This window comes from Onychostoma macrolepis, chromosome 04 (genome assembly GCF_012432095.1).
Source record: "Onychostoma macrolepis isolate SWU-2019 chromosome 04, ASM1243209v1, whole genome shotgun sequence".
Taxonomy (NCBI): Eukaryota; Metazoa; Chordata; class Actinopteri; order Cypriniformes; family Cyprinidae; genus Onychostoma; species Onychostoma macrolepis.
Genome location: NC_081158.1, coordinates 13,980,979 through 14,003,077, shown reverse-complemented (window position 1 = coordinate 14,003,077; position 22,099 = coordinate 13,980,979). Strand labels below are relative to the sequence as shown.

The window sequence follows — 22,099 nt, the reverse complement described above, 5'->3', positions numbered from 1 at the left end:
TCGGTGCTAGGCCCTAAGTTGTTTATACTGTACATAAATTATATTTGTAAAGTGTCTAAAGTATTAAAAATGGTTTTGTTTGCTTATGATACTAATTTATATTGTTCTGGGAAAAGTTTGGAACAGCTACTGAATACAGTGGAAATCGAACTGAGGGTCTTCAAAAAATGGTTTGATGATAACAGACTCTCACTGAACTTAAGTAAAACAAAGTTTATAATATTCAGTAATCGACATAGTAACAATAAAGTGAAACTAATGATTAACAACGAGGAAATAGAAAGAGTGTACGAAATAATTTTTTGGGGTGTTATAATCAATCATAAATTATGTCGGAAATCACACATTAATCATGTACAAACAAAGATGTCCAAATCCATTGCAATATTAAATAGAACAAAACATATTTTGAATGGAAAAACTTTATATATATTGTATTGTGCGCTCATAGTTCCATACATTACTTACTGTGTGGAGGTGTGGGGTCACACTTATATATTGAGTTTAAATTGGATTTATATGTTGCAAAAGAAAGCTATTAGAATTGTTAAAAGGGTTGATTATTACGAACCAACAAATAAATTGTTTATTAATTTACATGCATTAAAATTTGTAGATTTAGTTGAATTATATACTTTACACTTAATGTATAAAGTTTATAATAATTTACTTCAAATTGTATTCAGCGGCTGTTCAAAATAAGAGAAAGTCAGTATAATTTAAGAGGATTGTATATGTTTAAGAAAGTAAGGGCTAGAACTAATGTAAAAAATAGGTGCGTATCAGTTATGGGGGTAAATTTATGGAATAAATATGATAAGGAATTAAAAATATGTAAGTCACTCTGTCAATTTAAGAAAATGTATAAAAATACGGTGATAAATAATTATAAGATTCAGTATTAATAAATTGTGGTTGTATTGTTAAAGAATCAAGTAATAGTTGGAGTGTGTATTTATGTTATGGTTGTTGTGAATTATGTTTGTACATTTTGGGAAATGTTTTTGTAATATTGTTTACTTTGTATTATTTAACTTAGTGAAAAGTGTCGCCCATTCAGTTAACTATGTATAAAGGGTAGGCATAATAAGCAAGGCTTCAGCCTACACCTTTTCGGGCAAGTGAAGAGCTCCGGATTCCGCCTCTGTCAACAGATCACCAGTGGCTTTGTGGTTATTGTTTGTGGTTGTTTCAATTCGTGATTTATTCTGTTTATACTAAGAAAATTCTCCGGAGCGTAGGAGAGGTCTGCTATTTATTTTGATCCGATTTTGCGATGTGTTTTTTGTTTAGGGAGTTAGGGAAGTTCATTTGTATTTTCTTTTCTTTGTAATTAGGTCATTTATATATTTTTATTTTATTTAGTTCTTTTGTTTGTTATTTTATATCTCCGAAGCTAATGCTCCTGATGTTCCTTACACTTTTCTTTAATAAATCATTTAAACTTATGTGTTGTTTTGGTGATCTGTTGGCTGTGGCTAGAATCCCGTTAACATCATTCGCTTTGCGTCTCACCCTATTAAAATGGGCGTAACGACATGAACACACAAATACACAACATTGTGTAATGTTTTGATGATGGTATTGACATGTCAGATCGATTGCAGTGCTTCAAGTTTGTTCAGTTCAAATGAATGTTTTAGCCTGTGTTATGACCATTCCTTGTACTTTCTTTGCTGTATTGTGTTGTTCTGTTTCTCTCTTTTTCCTTTTTACTGCATTGTCTGCCTGCATAGGTTGCATGAAGATGTGGTGTTGGTGCATAATTGGTCGCTGTATTAAGGTGGGCTCTGTTTATGAATTTAGCCAGCAGCAGTCGTGCAGCTCATTGTTGGCGTGAATGTGAATGAGTTGTGGCCGACGATCAAACTGGACTCAAGCAAATGTTTCTTATTTAGGTTTTCTTAAGTTTTTTATATGTAAAAACTACACATGTAATTTGGGAGTTAGGTAAGTTTGTTGTATTTTCAGTATTATTCGATTAGGTTACTTAATTTGTTTTTTATTTTATTTTCTAGTTTCTTTTGGTTTGGCCTTTTGTTTGTTCTCCTGAAGACATGCTCTTCACGTTATCTCACAATCTCTAAAAAATGTAATACTTTTCTTTGTTTAATCTGTGTGCTTGTTTCATCCTCGACCGGAGTGATTCTTATTGGGATTCCACCAGCACATCCTTATCCTTATTATGCCCTTATCGTGCAACTATTCCCTAGACATGGGGCATATTACCTATTTCACAAGTTGTGAGAAAAGTGGATCTAATATCAATTAAATGGGCATAATTACCTGTCCATGGTGCTGTACTTGTTTGTGCCTGGCCTAGAACAGAAAAAGAGAGATGATTCAAGTCTATTACAGTTCCAGAATGGGTTTCCTGATTTGCATGGTCTTTCCCACAGTGAAAGTGATAATTAAATGGATAGTAAGCAAGATTTATTTTAAATTCTCTAAAGCATTTGTCTTTACCATGCTAAGAAAACCAACCACAAAGTACTCATAACCTTTTGATTGACTTTTCCAAAGGGCACCACTGGTGATCTTGACACCGTTATTGAGCCATAAATGGTATATAATTGGAAAACTTTGTTGTTCCATTGGAAACGTAAAAAAGAATGAAATATTCATTCACACACCACAGCTATACGTCAGTTATATGAATGTGTTTGACTCACTTTGGCAGATGACTCCAGCATCTTCATGGTGCCCACAGTTATGTGATCCCCATCCACTTGATGAACAGTTTTTCATTGTAGATTCATTCCCACGGCACTGGACATCATCCAACCATATTTGCCCAGAACCCTGTCCAAAATAAGCGGAACTCTTTGCCTCTACAACGCTCCCACAGCCCAGTTCTCTACACACCACTGCGCGTCTGTAGAATCCCAGTAATCATCACACACTGTTCCCCAGATTCCATTGTGGAGAACCTCCACTCTTCCAGAACAGGGGTTGGATCCATCCACCAGCCTCACAGCTATTAATCATAAACGATATAAAGATAGAAGAACAGGTCAGTAGCTTTTTGTTCAATTCTTTGTTAATAAATTAGTAACAAAAGTGGAGTTTCATCCTCCTCAGCACCATTACCTCCGACTCCTGGCTGTGAGGTAGTTGTGTTCAATGTCGCCGTTGCTGCAGAAAAACATGAACACTCAAATACACAACATTGTTATGTTTCGATGATGGTATTGACATGTCAGATAGATTGGTCGAATTATAAGCGGACTGGAAACAAAACACCGGACGTACGCCAGTACAGTGTCCAGAGACAAAGATGGTGAAGGTGCTCTGCCAGAGGAACTACAAACGCTGGAAAAAGCAAGTAATCAAGTTCTTTGAAAGCCAGAATATGATCATTCAGAGCGATAATGTTGTGGCTTGTCATACCCTTCCACGAAGGGATGGCGCAGCAAAACCTGCAATAGTTGTTCGGTTTGTGAATCGGAAACATAAAGCCGAGTTACTGAGGCAGGCGAAGAAGTTGAAGGGTACGGGAGTGTACCTGAATGAACATCTTACTAAAATGAATGCTGACATAGCTAGACGTGCACGCATTTTGAGGAAACAGGACAAGATACAAGCTACATGGACAAGAAATTGTAAAGTGATGATACGGCTAAATGGAACTCCTGAAGAAGCCAAAGTATACGCAATAAGAGAACTCAAAGAACTTGACCAGTATGGATTAAGTGATGACTGTGTGAAGGAATATTCATAAAAGGATTAACGATATGATGGACATGGATAAGGACTTTTTGTTCCCATTTAGTGATGTTGATGATGGGGAGTTGGTCAATATTCAAATGGACTGTGTGTCTGACCTCTTACAATGTCACTGTAAGTACGATAACTTGAATTTTAAATCCTTCAATCACGTGGATCATAAAATGTATGAGATTGAAAATAATATTGACCCGGAAAATCACTTTTTTAATGATGTAAATAACAACAGTTGTGAGTATTGTACAGAAGATAAATTCAATAGAAATGTGAATATGGAGGGGGCATTATCAATAATACATTTAAATAGTAGAAGTCTTTATAAAAATTTAATACACATTAAGGATTATTTGCGTCAGTTTAATAAATTTCATGTGATTGCTGTGTCAGAGACTTGGCTTGATAATGAGAAAATACATGAAGTTGAATTGGAAGGGTATAATTTGTTCACGGTAAACAGAGTTAATAAGAAAGGAGGAGGAGTTGCTTTGTATGTTGACACAGCGTTAAGATGTAATGTGATTAGAAGTATGTCAGTGACTATAGAAAATCTTTTGGAATGTGTAACTATAGAAATCGATACCGAAAGATCTAAAAATATAATTATCAGTCTCTAAAATAATACACAATATTTGGTATGCTTGATAAATGGAATGAGAACAAGGTACAAATTATATGTGGAGATTTCAATATTGATTTGTTGAATCCAAATGGAAATAAGAGAATTACAGATTTTACCGACACACTATATAGTAAAGGTCTATTTCCTGTGATTACAAAACCTAGTAGAATAACTAAAAATACTGCTACATTAATAGATAATATATACACAAATGAAATTGGAGGAAAAATAGTAGGAGGATTATTTATAAATGATATGACTGATCATTTCCCAGTTTTTGCAATCTTTCAAAGATTATTTGATAAAACAGTAGGTAGTAGGACAAACAGTTTTAAATTAATTCGATATAGAACACCAAAAATTATTGCTGCTCTCAGTGAGGACTTAAAGAATCAAAATTGGAGCGAGGTTTATGCAAGTAAAGATCCAGATAGTGCTTATGGTGCTTTTTTGTCCACGTTAATTGAAAAATACGAAAAATATTGTGTGTTTAAGACTGTAAAGAAGCAAAAAAATGAGGATAAACCATGGATTACTAAGGAATAGAGAAAGCATGCAAAAGAAAAATGCATTATACGGAAATTTATAGCAACTCGAACTATACAAGCGGAAAATAAATACAAGATATATAAAAAATAAATGAAGTATTATAAGATTTAGTAAAAAGGACTATTATAATAAGTTATTGGACAAGCATAAGAATAATATACAAACAACATGGAAAGTACTTAATAGTATAATTAAAAAGAATACTGGAAAAGTAGATTACCCAAATTACTTTGTTAATGATGATAAATTAAGTATAAATAAAATGAATGACATTGTCAATGAATTTAACGAGTATTTTGTAAATATTGGGAGCAATTTAGCAAAAGTGATCATGAGCAAAGAACTGGGGATAGGATAGATGAAATGAATATCTCCAGTAATGATTATTCAATGTTTATAAGGGGAGTTGATGAAAAGGAAATACTAGACATTGTTAACAATTGTAAGAATAAATATTCCACTGATTGTAATGATTTTGACATGTCGTTAATAAAAAATATTATAGAACATATAGTAAAACCATTTACACACATTTGTAATCAGTCCTTTTTAACAGGAATATTTCCAAGTAATATGAAAACAACTAAAGTTATTCCTATTTTTAAAAATGGAGATCGTCATTGTTTTTCCAACTCCAGACCAATTTCTCTTCTTTCCCAGTTCTCGAAAATTTTAGAGAAAATTTTTGTGTGCAGGCTATAATAATTTACTTCAAATTGTATTCAGCGGCTGTTCAAAATAAGAAAGTCAGTATAATTTAAGAGGATTGTATATGTTTATGAAATTAAGAGAAAATTTTTGTGTGCAGGCTAGATGATTTTATAGATAAACACAAATTATTGAGCGATCAACACTATGGGTTTAGAAGAAACAGGTCGACCTCCATGGCAGTGATGGAACTGGTAGAAGAGATTTCCTCTTCAATGGATAATAATGAATATACTGTGGGGTGTTCCTAGATTTAAAAAAAAGCTTTTGACACAATTGATTATGGATTATTAATCATGAAATTGGAGAGATATGGTATAAGAGGAAAAGCTTTTGCTTGGATAAAAAGTTACCTCAATGACAGATATCAATTTGTACAAATTAATAATGTTAAATCAGATTTATTGAAAGTTACTTGTGGTGTTCCATGAGTTCGGTGCTAGGCCCTAAGTTGTTTATACTGTACATAAATTATATTTGTAAAGTGTCTAAAGTATTAAAAATGGTTTTGTTTGCTGATGATACTAATTTATATTGTTCTGGGAAAAGTTTGGAACAGCTACTGAATACAGTGGAAATCGAACTGAGGGTCTTCAAAAAATGGTTTGATGATAACAGACTCTCACTGAACTTAAGTAAAACAAAGTTTATAATATTCAGTAATCGACATAGTAACAATAAAGTGAAACTAATGATTAACAACGAGGAAATAGAAAGAGTGTACGAAATAATTTTTTGGGGTGTTATAATCAATCATAAATTATGTCGGAAATCACACATTAATCATGTACAAACAAAGATGTCCAAATCCATTGCAATATTAAATAGAACAAAACATATTTTGAATGGAAAAACTTTATATATATTGTATTGTGCGCTCATAGTTCCATACATTACTTACTGTGTGGAGGTGTGGGGTCACACTTATATATTGAGTTTAAATTGGATTTATATGTTGCAAAAGAAAGCTATTAGAATTGTTAAAAGGGTTGATTATTACGAACCAACAAATAAATTGTTTATTAATTTACATGCATTAAAATTTGTAGATTTAGTTGAATTATATACTTTACACTTAATGTATAAAGTTTATAATAATTTACTTCAAATTGTATTCAGCGGCTGTTCAAAATAAGAGAAAGTCAGTATAATTTAAGAGGATTGTATATGTTTAAGAAAGTAAGGGCTAGAACTAATGTAAAAAATAGGTGCGTATCAGTTATGGGGGTAAATTTATGGAATAAATATGATAAGGAATTAAAAATATGTAAGTCACTCTGTCAATTTAAGAAAATGTATAAAAATACGGTGATAAATAATTATAAGATTCAGTATTAATAAATTGTGGTTGTATTGTTAAAGAATCGAAGTAATAGTTGGAGTGTGTATTTATGTTATGGTTGTTGTGAATTATGTTTGTACATTTTGGGAAATGTTTTGTAATATTGTTTACTTTGTATTATTTAACTTAGTGAAAAGTGTCGCCCATTCAGTTAACTATGTATAAAGGGTAGGCATAATAAGCAAGGCTTCAGCCTACACCTTTTTCGGGCAAGTGAAGAGCTCCGGATTCCGCCTCTGTCAACAGATCACCAGTGGCTTTGTGGTTATTGTTTGTGGTTGTTTCAATTCGTGATTTATTCTGTTTATACTAAGAAAATTCTCCGGGCGTAGGAGAGGTCTGCTATTTATTTTGATCCGATTTTGCGATGTGTTTTTGTTTAGGGAGTTAGGGAAGTTCATTTGTATTTTCTTTTCTTTGTAATTAGGTCATTTATATATTTTTATTTTATTTAGTTCTTTTGTTTGTTATTTTATATCTCCGAAGCTAATGCTCCTGATGTTCCTTACACTTTTCTTTAATAAATCATTTAAACTTATGTGTTGTTTTGGTGATCTGTTGGCTGTGGCTAGAATCCGTTAACATCATTCGTTTGCGTCTCACCCTATTAAAATGGGCCGTAACGACATGAACACACAAATACACAACATTGTGTAATGTTTTGATGATGGTATTGACATGTCAGATCGATTGCAGTGCTTCAAGTTTGTTCAGTTCAAATGAATGTTTTAGCCTGTGTTATGACCATTCCTTGTACTTTCTTTGCTGTATTGTGTTGTTCTGTTTCTCTCTTTTTCCTTTTTACTGCATTGTCTGCCTGCATAGGTTGCATGAAGATGTGGTGTTGGTGCATAATTGGTCGCTGTATTAAGGTGGGCTCTGTTTATGAATTTAGCCAGCAGCAGTCGTGCAGCTCATTGTTGGCGTGAATGTGAATGAGTTGTGGCCGACGATCAAACTGGACTCAAGCAAATGTTTCTTATTTAGGTTTTCTTAAGTTTTTTATATGTAAAAACTACACATGTAATTTGGGAGTTAGGTAAGTTTGTTGTATTTTCAGTATTATTCGATTAGGTTACTTAATTTGTTTTTTATTTTATTTTCTAGTTTCTTTTGGTTTGGCCTTTTGTTTGTTCTCCTGAAGACATGCTCTTCACGTTATCTCACAATCTCTAAAAAATGTAATACTTTTCTTTGTTTAATCTGTGTGCTTGTTTCATCCTCGACCGGAGTGATTCTTATTGGGATTCCACCAGCACATCCTTATCCTTATTATGCCCTTATCGTGCAACTATTCCCTAGACATGGGGCATATTACCTATTTCACAAGTTGTGAGAAAAGTGGATCTAATATCAATTAAATGGGCATAATTACCTGTCCATGGTGCTGTACTTGTTTGTGCCTGGCCTAGAACAGAAAAAGAGATGATTCAAGTCTATTACAGTTCCAGAATGGGTTTCCTGATTTGCATGGTCTTTCCCACAGTGAAAGTGATAATTAAATGGATAGTAAGCAAGATTTATTTTAAATTCTCTAAAGCATTTGTCTTTACCATGCTAAGAAAACCAACCACAAAGTACTCATAACCTTTTGATTGACTTTTCCAAAGGGCACCACTGGTGATCTTGACACCGTTATTGAGCCATAAATGGTATATAATTGGAAAACTTTGTTGTTCCATTGGACACGTAAAAAGAATGAAATATTCATTCACACACCACAGCTATACGTCAGTTATATGAATGTGTTTGACTCACTTTGGCAGATGACTCCAGCATCTTCATGGTGCCCACAGTTATGTGATCCCCATCCACTTGATGAACAGTTTTTCATTGTAGATTCATTCCCACGGCACTGGACATCATCCAACCATATTTGCCCAGAACCCTGTCCAAAATAAGCGGAACTCTTTGCCTCTACAACGCTCCCACAGCCCAGTTCTCTACACACCACTGCCGCGTCTGTAGAATCCCAGTAATCATCACACACTGTTCCCCAGATTCCATTGTGGAGAACCTCCACTCTTCCAGAACAGGGGTTGGATCCATCCACCAGCCTCACAGCTATTAATCATAAACGATATAAAGATAGAAGAACGGGTCAGTAGCTTTTTGTTCAATTCTTTGTTAATAAATTAGTAACAAAAGTGGAGTTTCATCCTCCTCAGCACCATTACCTCCGACTCCTGGCTGTGAGGTAGTTGTGTTCAATGTCGCCGTTGCTGCAGAAAAACATGAACACTCAAATACACAACATTGTTATGTTTCGATGATGGTATTGACATGTCAGATAGATTGGTCGAATTATAAGCGGACTGGAAACAAAACACCGGACGACGCCAGTACAGTGTCCAGAGACAGAGATGGTGAAGGCGCTCTGCCAGAGGAACTACAAACGCTGGAAAAAGCAAGTAATCAAGTTCTTTGAAAGCCAGAATATGATCATTCAGAGCGATAATGTTGTGGCTTGTCATACCCTTCCACGAAGGGATGGCGCAGCAAAACCTGCAATAGTTGTTCGGTTTGTGAATCGGAAACATAAAGCCGAGTTACTGAGGCAGGCGAAGAAGTTGAAGGGTACGGGAGTGTACCTGAATGAACATCTTACTAAAATGAATGCTGACATAGCTAGACGTGCACGCATTTTGAGGAAACAGGACAAGATACAAGCTACATGGACAAGAAATTGTAAAGTGATGATACGGCTAAATGGAACTCCTGAAGAAGCCAAAGTATACGCAATAAGAGAACTCAAAGAACTTGACCAGTATGGATTAAGTGATGACTGTGTGAAGGAATATTCATAAAAGGATTAACGATATGATGGACATGGATAAGGACTTTTGTTCCCATTTAGTGATGTTGATGATGGGGAGTTGGTCAATATTCAAATGGACTGTGTGTCTGACCTCTTACAATGTCACTGTAAGTACGATAACTTGAATTTTAAATCCTTCAATCACGTGGATCATAAAATGTATGAGATTGAAAATAATATTGACCGGAAAATCACTTTTTAATGATGTAAATAACAACAGTTGTGAGTATTGTACAGAAGATAAATTCAATAGAAATGTGAATATGGAGGGCATTATCAATAATACATTTAAATAGTAGAAGTCTTTATAAAAATTTAATACACATTAAGGATTATTTGCGTCAGTTTAATAAATTTCATGTGATTGCTGTGTCAGAGACTTGGCTTGATAATGAGAAAATACATGAAGTTGAATTGGAAGGGTATAATTTGTTCACGGTAAACAGAGTTAATAAGAAAGGAGGAGGAGTTGCTTTGTATGTTGACACAGCGTTAAGATGTAATGTGATTAGAAGTATGTCAGTGACTATAGAAAATCTTTTGGAATGTGTAACTATAGAAATCGATACCGAAAGATCTAAAAATATAATTATCAGTTGTGTGTATAGATCACCAGGAACTTGTACGGATACCTTTATGAATACATTATTTGGTATGCTTGATAAATGGAATGAGAACAAGGTACAAATTATATGTGGAGATTTCAATATTGATTTGTTGAATCCAAATGGAAATAAGAGAATTACAGATTTTACAGACACACTATATAGTAAAGGTCTATTTCCTGTGATTACAAAACCTAGTAGAATAACTAAAAATACTGCTACATTAATAGATAATATATACACAAATGAAATTGGAGGAAAAATAGTAGGAGGATTATTTATAAATGATATGACTGATCATTTCCCAGTTTTTGCAATCTTTCAAAGATTATTTGATAAAACAGTAGGTAGTAGGACAAACAGTTTTAAATTAATTCGATATAGAACACCAAAAATTATTGCTGCTCTCAGTGAGGACTTAAAGAATCAAAATTGGAGCGAGGTTTATGCAAGTAAAGATCCAGATAGTGCTTATGGTGCTTTTTGTCCACGTTAATTGAAAAATACGAAAATATTGTGTGTTTAAGACTGTAAAGAAGCAAAAAATGAGGATAAACCATGGATTACTAAGGGAATAGAGAAAGCATGCAAAAGAAAAATGCATTATACGGGAAATTTATAGCAACTCGAACTATACAAGCGGAAAATAAATACAAGATATATAAAAATAAATGAAGTATTATAAGATTTAGTAAAAGGACTATTATAATAAGTTATTGGACAAGCATAAGAATAATATACAAACAACATGGAAAGTACTTAATAGTATAATTAAAAGAATACTGGAAAAGTAGATTACCCAAATTACTTTGTTAATGATGATAAATTAAGTATAAATAAAATGAATGACATTGTCAATGAATTTAACGAGTATTTTGTAAATATTGGGAGCAATTTAGCAAAAGTGATCATGAGCAAAGAACTGGGGATAGGATAGATGAAATGAATATCTCCAGTAATGATTATTCAATGTTTATAAGGAGTTGATGAAAAGGAAATACTAGACATTGTTAACAATTGTAAGAATAAATATTCCACTGATTGTAATGATTTTGACATGTCGTTAATAAAAATATTATAGAACATATAGTAAAACCATTTACACACATTTGTAATCAGTCCTTTTTAACAGGAATATTTCCAAGTAATATGAAAACAACTAAAGTTATTCCTATTTTTAAAAATGGAGATCGTCATTGTTTTTCCAACTCCAGACCAATTTCTCTTCTTTCCCAGTTCTCGAAAATTTTAGAGAACATTTTTGTGTGCAGGCTAGATGATTTTATAGATAAACACAAATTATTGAGCGATCAACACTATGGGTTTAGAAGAAACAGGTCGACCTCCATGGCTGTGATGGAACTGGTAGAAGAGATTTCCTCTTCAATGGATAATAATGAATATACTGTGGGGGTGTTCCTAGATTTAAAAAAGCTTTTGACACAATTGATTATGGATTATTAATCATGAAATTGGAGAGATATGGTATAAGAGGAAAAGCTTTTGCTTGGATAAAAAGTTACCTCAATGACAGATATCAATTTGTATAAATTAATAATGTTAAATCAGATTTATTGAAAGTTACTTGTGGTGTTCGCAAGGTTCGGTGCTAGGCCCTAAGTTGTTTATACTGTACATAAATTATATTTGTAAAGTGTCTAAAGTATTAAAAATGGTTTTGTTTGCTGATGATACTAATTTATATTGTTCTGGGAAAAGTTTGGAACAGCTACTGAATACAGTGGAAATCGAACTGAGGGTCTTCAAAAAATGGTTTGATGATAACAGACTCTCACTGAACTTAAGTAAAACAAAGTTTATAATATTCAGTAATCGACATAGTAACAATAAAGTGAAACTAATGATTAACAACGAGGAAATAGAAAGAGTGTACGAAATAATTTTTTGGGGTGTTATAATCAATCATAAATTATGTCGGAAATCACACATTAATCATGTACAAACAAAGATGTCCAAATCCATTGCAATATTAAATAGAACAAAACATATTTTGAATGGAAAAACTTTATATATATTGTATTGTGCGCTCATAGTTCCATACATTACTTACTGTGTGGAGGTGTGGGGTCACACTTATATATTGAGTTTAAATTGGATTTATATGTTGCAAAAGAAAGCTATTAGAATTGTTAAAAGGGTTGATTATTACGAACCAACAAATAAATTGTTTATTAATTTACATGCATTAAAATTTGTAGATTTAGTTGAATTATATACTTTACACTTAATGTATAAAGTTTATAATAATTTACTTCAAATTGTATTCAGCGGCTGTTCAAAATAAGAGAAAGTCAGTATAATTTAAGAGGATTGTATATGTTTAAGAAAGTAAGGGCTAGAACTAATGTAAAAAATAGGTGCGTATCAGTTATGGGGGTAAATTTATGGAATAAATATGATAAGGAATTAAAAATATGTAAGTCACTCTGTCAATTTAAGAAAATGTATAAAAATACGGTGATAAATAATTATAAGATTCAGTATTAATAAATTGTGGTTGTATTGTTAAAGAATCAAGTAATAGTTGGAGTGTGTATTTATGTTATGGTTGTTGTGAATTATGTTTGTACATTTTGGGAAATGTTTTGTAATATTGTTTACTTTGTATTATTTAACTTAGTGAAAAGTGTCGCCCATTCAGTTAACTATGTATAAAGGGTAGGCATAATAAGCAAGGCTTCAGCCTACACCTTTTCGGGCAAGTGAAGAGCTCCGGATTCCGCCTCTGTCAACAGATCACCAGTGGCTTTGTGGTTATTGTTTGTGGTTGTTTCAATTCGTGATTTATTCTGTTTATACTAAGAAAATTCTCCGGAGCGTAGGAGAGGTCTGCTATTTATTTTGATCCGATTTTGCGATGTGTTTTTGTTTAGGAGTTAGGGAAGTTCATTTGTATTTTCTTTTCTTTGTAATTAGGTCATTTATATATTTTTATTTTATTTAGTTCTTTTGTTTGTTATTTTATATCTCCGAAGCTAATGCTCCTGATGTTCCTTACACTTTTCTTTAATAAATCATTTAAACTTATGTGTTGTTTTGGTGATCTGTTGGCTGTGGCTAGAATCCGTTAACATCATTCGTTTGCGTCTCACCCTATTAAAATGGGCCGTAACGACATGAACACACAAATACACAACATTGTGTAATGTTTTGATGATGGTATTGACATGTCAGATCGATTGCAGTGCTTCAAGTTTGTTCAGTTCAAATGAATGTTTTAGCCTGTGTTATGACCATTCCTTGTACTTTCTTTGCTGTATTGTGTTGTTCTGTTTCTCTCTTTTTCCTTTTTACTGCATTGTCTGCCTGCATAGGTTGCATGAAGATGTGGTGTTGGTGCATAATTGGTCGCTGTATTAAGGTGGGCTCTGTTTATGAATTTAGCCAGCAGCAGTCGTGCAGCTCATTGTTGGCGTGAATGTGAATGAGTTGTGGCCGACGATCAAACTGGACTCAAGCAAATGTTTCTTATTTAGGTTTTCTTAAGTTTTTTATATGTAAAAACTACACATGTAATTTGGGAGTTAGGTAAGTTTGTTGTATTTTCAGTATTATTCGATTAGGTTACTTAATTTGTTTTTTATTTTATTTTCTAGTTTCTTTTGGTTTGGCCTTTTGTTTGTTCTCCTGAAGACATGCTCTTCACGTTATCTCACAATCTCTAAAAAATGTAATACTTTTCTTTGTTTAATCTGTGTGCTTGTTTCATCCTCGACCGGAGTGATTCTTATTGGGATTCCACCAGCACATCCTTATCCTTATTATGCCCTTATCGTGCAACTATTCCCTAGACATGGGGCATATTACCTATTTCACAAGTTGTGAGAAAAGTGGATCTAATATCAATTAAATGGGCATAATTACCTGTCCATGGTGCTGTACTTGTTTGTGCCTGGCCTAGAACAGAAAAAGAGATGATTCAAGTCTATTACAGTTCCAGAATGGGTTTCCTGATTTGCATGGTCTTTCCCACAGTGAAAGTGATAATTAAATGGATAGTAAGCAAGATTTATTTTAAATTCTCTAAAGCATTTGTCTTTACCATGCTAAGAAAACCAACCACAAAGTACTCATAACCTTTTGATTGACTTTTCCAAAGGGCACCACTGGTGATCTTGACATCGTTATTGAGCCATAAATGGTATATAATTGGAAAACTTTGTTGTTCCATTGGAAACGTAAAAGAATGAAATATTCATTCACACACCACAGCTATCGTCAGTTATATGAATGTGTTTGACTCACTTTGGCAGATGACTCCAGCATCTTCATGGTGCCCACAGTTATGTGATCCCCATCCACTTGATGAACAGTTTTTCATTGTAGATTCATTCCCACGGCACTGGACATCATCCAACCATATTTGCCCAGAACCCTGTCCAAAATAAGCGGAACTCTTTGCCTCTACAACACTCCCACAGCCCAGTTCTCTACACACCACTGCCGCGTCTGTAGAATCCCAGTAATCATCACACACTGTTCCCCAGATTCCATTGTGGAGAACCTCCACTCTTCCAGAACAGAGGCTGGATCCATCCACCAGCCTCACAGCTATTAATCACAAACGATATAAAGATAGAAGAACAGGTCAGTAGCTTTTTTGTTCAATTCTTTGTTAATAAATTAGTAACAAAAGTGGAGTTTCATCCTCCTCAGCACCATTACCTCCGACTCCTGGCTGTGAGGTAGTTGTGTTCAATGTCGCCGTTGCTGCAGAAAAACATGAACACTCAAATACACAACATTGTTATGTTTCGATGATGGTATTGACATGTCAGATAGATTGGTCGAATTATAAGCGGACTGGAAACAAAACACCGGACGTACGCCAGTACAGTGTCCAGAGACAGAGATGGTGAAGGCGCTCTGCCAGAGGAACTACAAACGCTGGAAAAAGCAAGTAATCAAGTTCTTTGAAAGCCAGAATATGATCATTCAGAGCGATAATGTTGTGGCTTGTCATACCCTTCCACGAAGGGATGGCGCAGCAAAACCTGCAATAGTTGTTCGGTTTGTGAATCGGAAACATAAAGCCGAGTTACTGAGGCAGGCGAAGAAGTTGAAGGGTACGGGAGTGTACCTGATTGAACATCTTACTAAAATGAATGCTGACATAGCTAGACGTGCACGCATTTTGAGGAAACAGGACAAGATACAAGCTACATGGACAAGAAATTGTAAAGTGATGATACGGCTAAATGGAACTCCTGAAGAAGCCAAAGTATACGCAATAAGAGAACTCAAAGAACTTGACCAGTATGGATTAAGTGATGACTGTGTGAAGGAATATTCATAAAAGGATTAACGATATGATGGACATGGATAAGGACTTTTTGTTCCCATTTAGTGATGTTGATGATGGGGAGTTGGTCAATATTCAAATGGACTGTGTGTCTGACCTCTTACAATGTCACTGTAAGTACGATAACTTGAATTTTAAATCCTTCAATCACGTGGATCATAAAATGTATGAGATTGAAAATAATATTGACCCGGAAAATCACTTTTTTAATGATGTAAATAACAACAGTTGTGAGTATTGTACAGAAGATAAATTCAATAGAAATGTGAATATGGAGGGGGCATTATCAATAATACATTTAAATAGTAGAAGTCTTTATAAAAATTTAATACACATTAAGGATTATTTGCGTCAGTTTAATAAATTTCATGTGATTGCTGTGTCAGAGACTTGGCTTGATAATGAGAAAATACATGAAGTTGAATTGGAAGGGTATAATTTGTTCACGGTAAACAGAGTTAATAAGAAAGGAGGAGGAGTTGCTTTGTATGTTGACACAGCGTTAAGATGTAATGTGATTAAAAGTATGTCAGTGACTATAGAAAATCTTTTGGAATGTGTAACTATAGAAATCGATACGAAAGATCTAAAAATATAATTATCAGTTGTGTGTATAGATCACCAGGAACTTGTACGGATACCTTTATGAATACAATATTTGGTATGCTTGATAAATGGAATGAGAACAAGGTACAAATTATATGTGGAGATTTCAATATTGATTTGTTGAATCCAAATGGAAATAAGAGAATTACAGATTTTACCGACACACTATATAGTAAAGGTCTATTTCCTGTGATTACAAAACCTAGTAGAATAACTAAAAATACTGCTACATTAATAGATAATATATACACAAATGAAATTGGAGGAAAAATAGTAGGAGGATTATTTATAAATGATATGACTGATCATTTCCCAGTTTTTGCAATCTTTCAAAGATTATTTGATAAAACAGTAGGTAGTAGGACAAACAGTTTTAAATTAATTCGATATAGAACACCAAAAATTATTGCTGCTCTCAGTGAGGACTTAAAGAATCAAAATTGGAGCGAGGTTTATGCAAGTAAAGATCCAGATAGTGCTTATGGTGCTTTTTGTCCACGTTAATTGAAAAATACGAAAATATTGTGTGTTTAAGACTGTAAAGAAGCAAAAAATGAGGATAAACCATGGATTACTAAGGAATAGAGAAAGCATGCAAAAGAAAAATGCATTATACGGGAAATTTATAGCAACTCGAACTATACAAGCGGAAAATAAATACAAGATATATAAAAAATAAATGAAGTATTATAAGATTTAGTAAAAAGGACTATTATAATAAGTTATTGGACAAGCATAAGAATAATATACAAACAACATGGAAAGTACTTAATAGTATAATTAAAAAGAATACTGGAAAAGTAGATTACCCAAATTACTTTGTTAATGATGATAAATTAAGTATAAATAAAATGAATGACATTGTCAATGAATTTAACGAGTATTTTGTAAATATTGGGAGCAATTTAGCAAAAGTGATCGCGGAGCAAAGAACTGGGGATAGGATAGATGAAATGAATATCTCCAGTAATGATTATTCAATGTTTATAAGGGGAGTTGATGAAAAGGAAATACTAGACATTGTTAACAATTGTAAGAATAAATATTCCACTGATTGTAATGATTTTGACATGTCGTTAATAAAAAATATTATAGAACATATAGTAAAACCATTTACACACATTTGTAATCAGTCCTTTTTAACAGGAATATTTCCAAGTAATATGAAAACAACTAAAGTTATTCCTATTTTTAAAAATGGAGATCGTCATTGTTTTTCCAACTCCAGACCAATTTCTCTTCTTTCCCAGTTCTCGAAAATTTTAGAGAACATTTTTGTGTGCAGGCTAGATGATTTTATAGATAAACACAAATTATTGAGCGATCAACACTATGGGTTTAGAAGAAACAGGTCGACCTCCATGGCTGTGATGGAACTGGTAGAAGAGATTTCCTCTTCAATGGATAATAATGAATATACTGTGGGGGTGTTCCTAGATTTAAAAAGCTTTTGACACAATTGATTATGGATTATTAATCATGAAATTGGAGATATGGTATAAGAGGAAAAGCTTTTGCTTGGATAAAAAGTTACCTCAATGACAGATATCAATTTGTATAAATTAATAATGTTAAATCAGATTTATTGAAAGTTACTTGTGGTGTTGCGCAAGGTTCGGTGCTAGGCCCTAAGTTGTTTATACTGTACATAAATTATATTTGTAAAGTGTCTAAAGTATTAAAAATGGTTTTGTTTGCTGATGATACTAATTTATATTGTTCTGGGAAAAGTTTGGAACAGCTACTGAATACAGTGGAAATCGAACTGAGGGTCTTCAAAAAATGGTTTGATGATAACAGACTCTCACTGAACTTAAGTAAAACAAAGTTTATAATATTCAGTAATCGACATAGTAACAATAAAGTGAAACTAATGATTAACAACGAGGAAATAGAAAGAGTGTACGAAATAATTTTTTGGGGTGTTATAATCAATCATAAATTATGTCGGAAATCACACATTAATCATGTACAAACAAAGATGTCCAAATCCATTGCAATATTAAATAGAACAAAACATATTTTGAATGGAAAAACTTTATATATATTGTATTGTGCGCTCATAGTTCCATACATTACTTACTGTGTGGAGGTGTGGGGTCACACTTATATATTGAGTTTAAATTGGATTTATATGTTGCAAAAGAAAGCTATTAGAATTGTTAAAAGGGTTGATTATTACGAACCAACAAATAAATTGTTTATTAATTTACATGCATTAAAATTTGTAGATTTAGTTGAATTATATACTTTACACTTAATGTATAAAGTTTATAATAATTTACTTCCAAATTGTATTCAGCGGCTGTTCAAAATAAGAGAAAGTCAGTATAATTTAAGAGGATTGTATATGTTTAAGAAAGTAAGGGCTAGAACTAATGTAAAAAATAGGTGCGTATCAGTTATGGGGGTAAATTTATGGAATAAATATGATAAGGAATTAAAAATATGTAAGTCACTCTGTCAATTTAAGAAAATGTATAAAAATACGGTGATAAATAATTATAAGATTCAGTATTAATAAATTGTGGTTGTATTGTTAAAGAATCGAAGTAATAGTTGGAGTGTGTATTTATGTTATGGTTGTTGTGAATTATGTTTGTACATTTTGGGAAATGTTTTTGTAATATTGTTTACTTTGTATTATTTAACTTAGTGAAAAGTGTCGCCCATTCAGTTAACTATGTATAAAGGGTAGGCATAATAAGCAAGGCTTCAGCCTACACCTTTTTCGGGCAAGTGAAGAGCTCCGGATTCCGCCTCTGTCAACAGATCACCAGTGGCTTTGTGGTTATTGTTTGTGGTTGTTTCAATTCGTGATTTATTCTGTTTATACTAAGAAAATTCTCCGGAGCGTAGGAGAGGTCTGCTATTTATTTTGATCCGATTTTGCGATGTGTTTTTTGTTTAGGGAGTTAGGGAAGTTCATTTGTATTTTCTTTTCTTTGTAATTAGGTCATTTATATATTTTTATTTTATTTAGTTCTTTTGTTTGTTATTTTATATCTCCGAAGCTAATGCTCCTGATGTTCCTTACACTTTTCTTTAATAAATCATTTAAACTTATGTGTTGTTTTGGTGATCTGTTGGCTGTGGCTAGAATCCCGTTAACATCATTCGTTTGCGTCTCACCCTATTAAAATGGGCCGTAACGACATGAACACACAAATACACAACATTGTGTAATGTTTTGATGATGGTATTGACATGTCAGATCGATTGCAGTGCTTCAAGTTTGTTCAGTTCAAATGAATGTTTTAGCCTGTGTCATGACCATTCCTTGTACTTTCTTTGCTGTATTGTGTTGTTCTGTTTCTCTCTTTTTCTTTTTTACTGCATTGTCTGCCTGCATAGGTTGCATGAAGATGTGGTGTTGGTGCATAATTGGTCGCTGTATTAAGGTGGGCTCTGTTTATGAATTTAGCCAGCAGCAGTCGTGCAGCTCATTGTTGGCGTGAATGTGAATGAGTTGTGGCCGACGATCAAACTGGACTCAAGCAAATGTTTCTTATTTAGGTTTTCTTAAGTTTTTTATATGTAAAAACTACACATGTAATTTGGGAGTTAGGTAAGTTTGTTGTATTTTCAGTATTATTCGATTAGGTTACTTAATTTGTTTTTTATTTTATTTTCTAGTTTCTTTTGGTTTGGCCTTTTGTTTGTTCTCCTGAAGACATGCTCTTCACGTTATCTCACAATCTCTAAAAAATGTAATACTTTTCTTTGTTTAATCTGTGTGCTTGTTTCATCCTCGACCGGAGTGATTCTTATTGGGATTCCACCAGCACATCCTTATCCTTATTATGCCCTTATCGTGCAACTATTCCCTAGACATGGGGCATATTACCTATTTCACAAGTTGTGAGAAAAGTGGATCTAATATCAATTAAATGGGCATAATTACCTGTCCATGGTGCTGTACTTGTTTGTGCCTGGCCTAGAACAGAAAAAGAGATGATTCAAGTCTATTACAGTTCCAGAATGGGTTTCCTGATTTGCATGGTCTTTCCCACAGTGAAAGTGATAATTAAATGGATAGTAAGCAAGATTTATTTTAAATTCTCTAAAGCATTTGTCTTTACCATGCTAAGAAAACCAACCACAAAGTACTCATAACCTTTTGATTGACTTTTCCAAAGGGCACCACTGGTGATCTTGACATCGTTATTGAGCCATAAATGGTATATAATTGGAAAACTTTGTTGTTCCATTGGAAACGTAAAAAAGAATGAAATATTCATTCACACACCACAGCTATACGTCAGTTATATGAATGTGTTTGACTCACTTTGGCAGATGACTCCAGCATCTTCATGGTGCCCACAGTTATGTGATCCCCATCCACTTGATGAACAGTTTTCATTGTAGATTCATTCCCACGGCACTGGACATCATCCAACCATATTTGCCCAGAACCCTGTCCAAAATAAGCGGAACTCTTTGCCTCTACAACGCTCCCACAGCCCAGTTCTCTACACACCACTGCCGCGTCTGTAGAATCCCAGTAATCATCACACACTGTTCCCCAGATTCCATTGTGGAGAACCTCCACTCTTCCAGAACAGAGGCTGGATCCATCCACCAGCCTCACAGCTATTAATCACAAACGATATAAAGATAGAAGAACAGGTCATTAGCTTTTTTGTTCGATTCTTTGTTAATAAATTAGTAACAAAAGTGGAGTTTCATCCTCCTCAGCACCATTACCTCCGACTCCTGGCTGTGAGGTAGTTGTGTTCAATGTCGCCGTTGCTGCAGAAAAACATGAACACTCAAATACACAACATTGTTATGTTTCGATGATGGTATTGACATGTCAGATAGATTGGTCGAATTATAAGCGGACTGGAAACAAAGCACCGGACGTACGCCAGTAGGTTATAGGTAACACCCTATTAAAATGGGCCGTAACGACATGAACACACAAATACACTTCATTGTTATGTTTCGATGATGGTATTGACATGTCAGATCGACTGCAGTGCCTCAAGATTGTTCAGTTCAAACCAATATTTTAGGCTGTTACAGGTTGTGAGAACAGCAGATCTGGTTCTAATTCGAAAGTGTATAATTATTTAATCATAAACGATATAAAGATAGAAGAACAGGTTTTTTGCTTGTTTGTTTGCATTTTTGATGAGATAAACACAGTAGTAATAGTAACGGAGTTTCATCCTCCACAGCATCATTACCACTGACTCCTGGCTGTGAGGTAGTCATGTTCAATATCGCTGTTGCTGCGGAAAAACATGAACACTCAAATACACAAAATTGTTATGTTTCGATGATTGTATTGACATGTCAGATCGATTGCAGTGCTTCAAGTTTGTTCAGGTCAAATGAATGTTTTAGCCTGTGTTATGACCATTCCTTGTACTTTCTTTGCTGTATTGTGTTGTTCTGTTTCTCTCTTTTTCTTTTTTACTGCATTGTCTGCCTGCATAGGTTGCATGAAGATGTGGTGTTGGTGCATAATTGGTCGCTGTATTAAGGTGGGCTCTGTTTATGAATTTAGCCAGCAGCAGTCGTGCAGCTCATTGTTGCCGTGAATGTGAATGAGTTGTGGCCGACGATCAAACTGGACTCAAGCAAATGTTTCTTATTTAGGTTTTCTTAAGTTTTTTATATGTATATTTTATATTTGTTTCATACTTATTGATGTGTAAACACACACTGTTAAAGAGAGCATAGGGGTGTCCTGCCTTTTTATTTTGTAAATTTATTTGGACTTTGTTTTTCATTTGGGAGTTAGGTAAGTTTGTTGTATTTTCAGTATTATTCGATTAGGTTACTTAATTAGTTT

At 33.7% G+C, this 22,099-nt stretch overlaps 1 protein-coding gene across 1 annotated transcript in view; it reads right to left on the bottom strand.

Moving 5' to 3' along the window:
- The window catches only part of LOC131538960 (deleted in malignant brain tumors 1 protein-like), a 54,536-nt gene that overhangs the window by 4,117 nt on the left and 28,320 nt on the right, over nt 1-22,099 (bottom strand). Inside the window, 8 exon segments of the mRNA XM_058773176.1 lie at nt 2,287-2,319; nt 2,673-2,977; nt 3,091-3,135; nt 8,320-8,352; nt 8,703-9,008; nt 14,634-14,939; nt 20,585-20,656; nt 20,659-20,889. Coding sequence (XP_058629159.1) covers nt 2,832-2,977; nt 3,091-3,135; nt 8,320-8,352; nt 8,703-9,008; nt 14,634-14,939; nt 20,585-20,656; nt 20,659-20,889 — 1,139 coding nt within the window. The 3' untranslated portion in view covers nt 2,287-2,319; nt 2,673-2,831.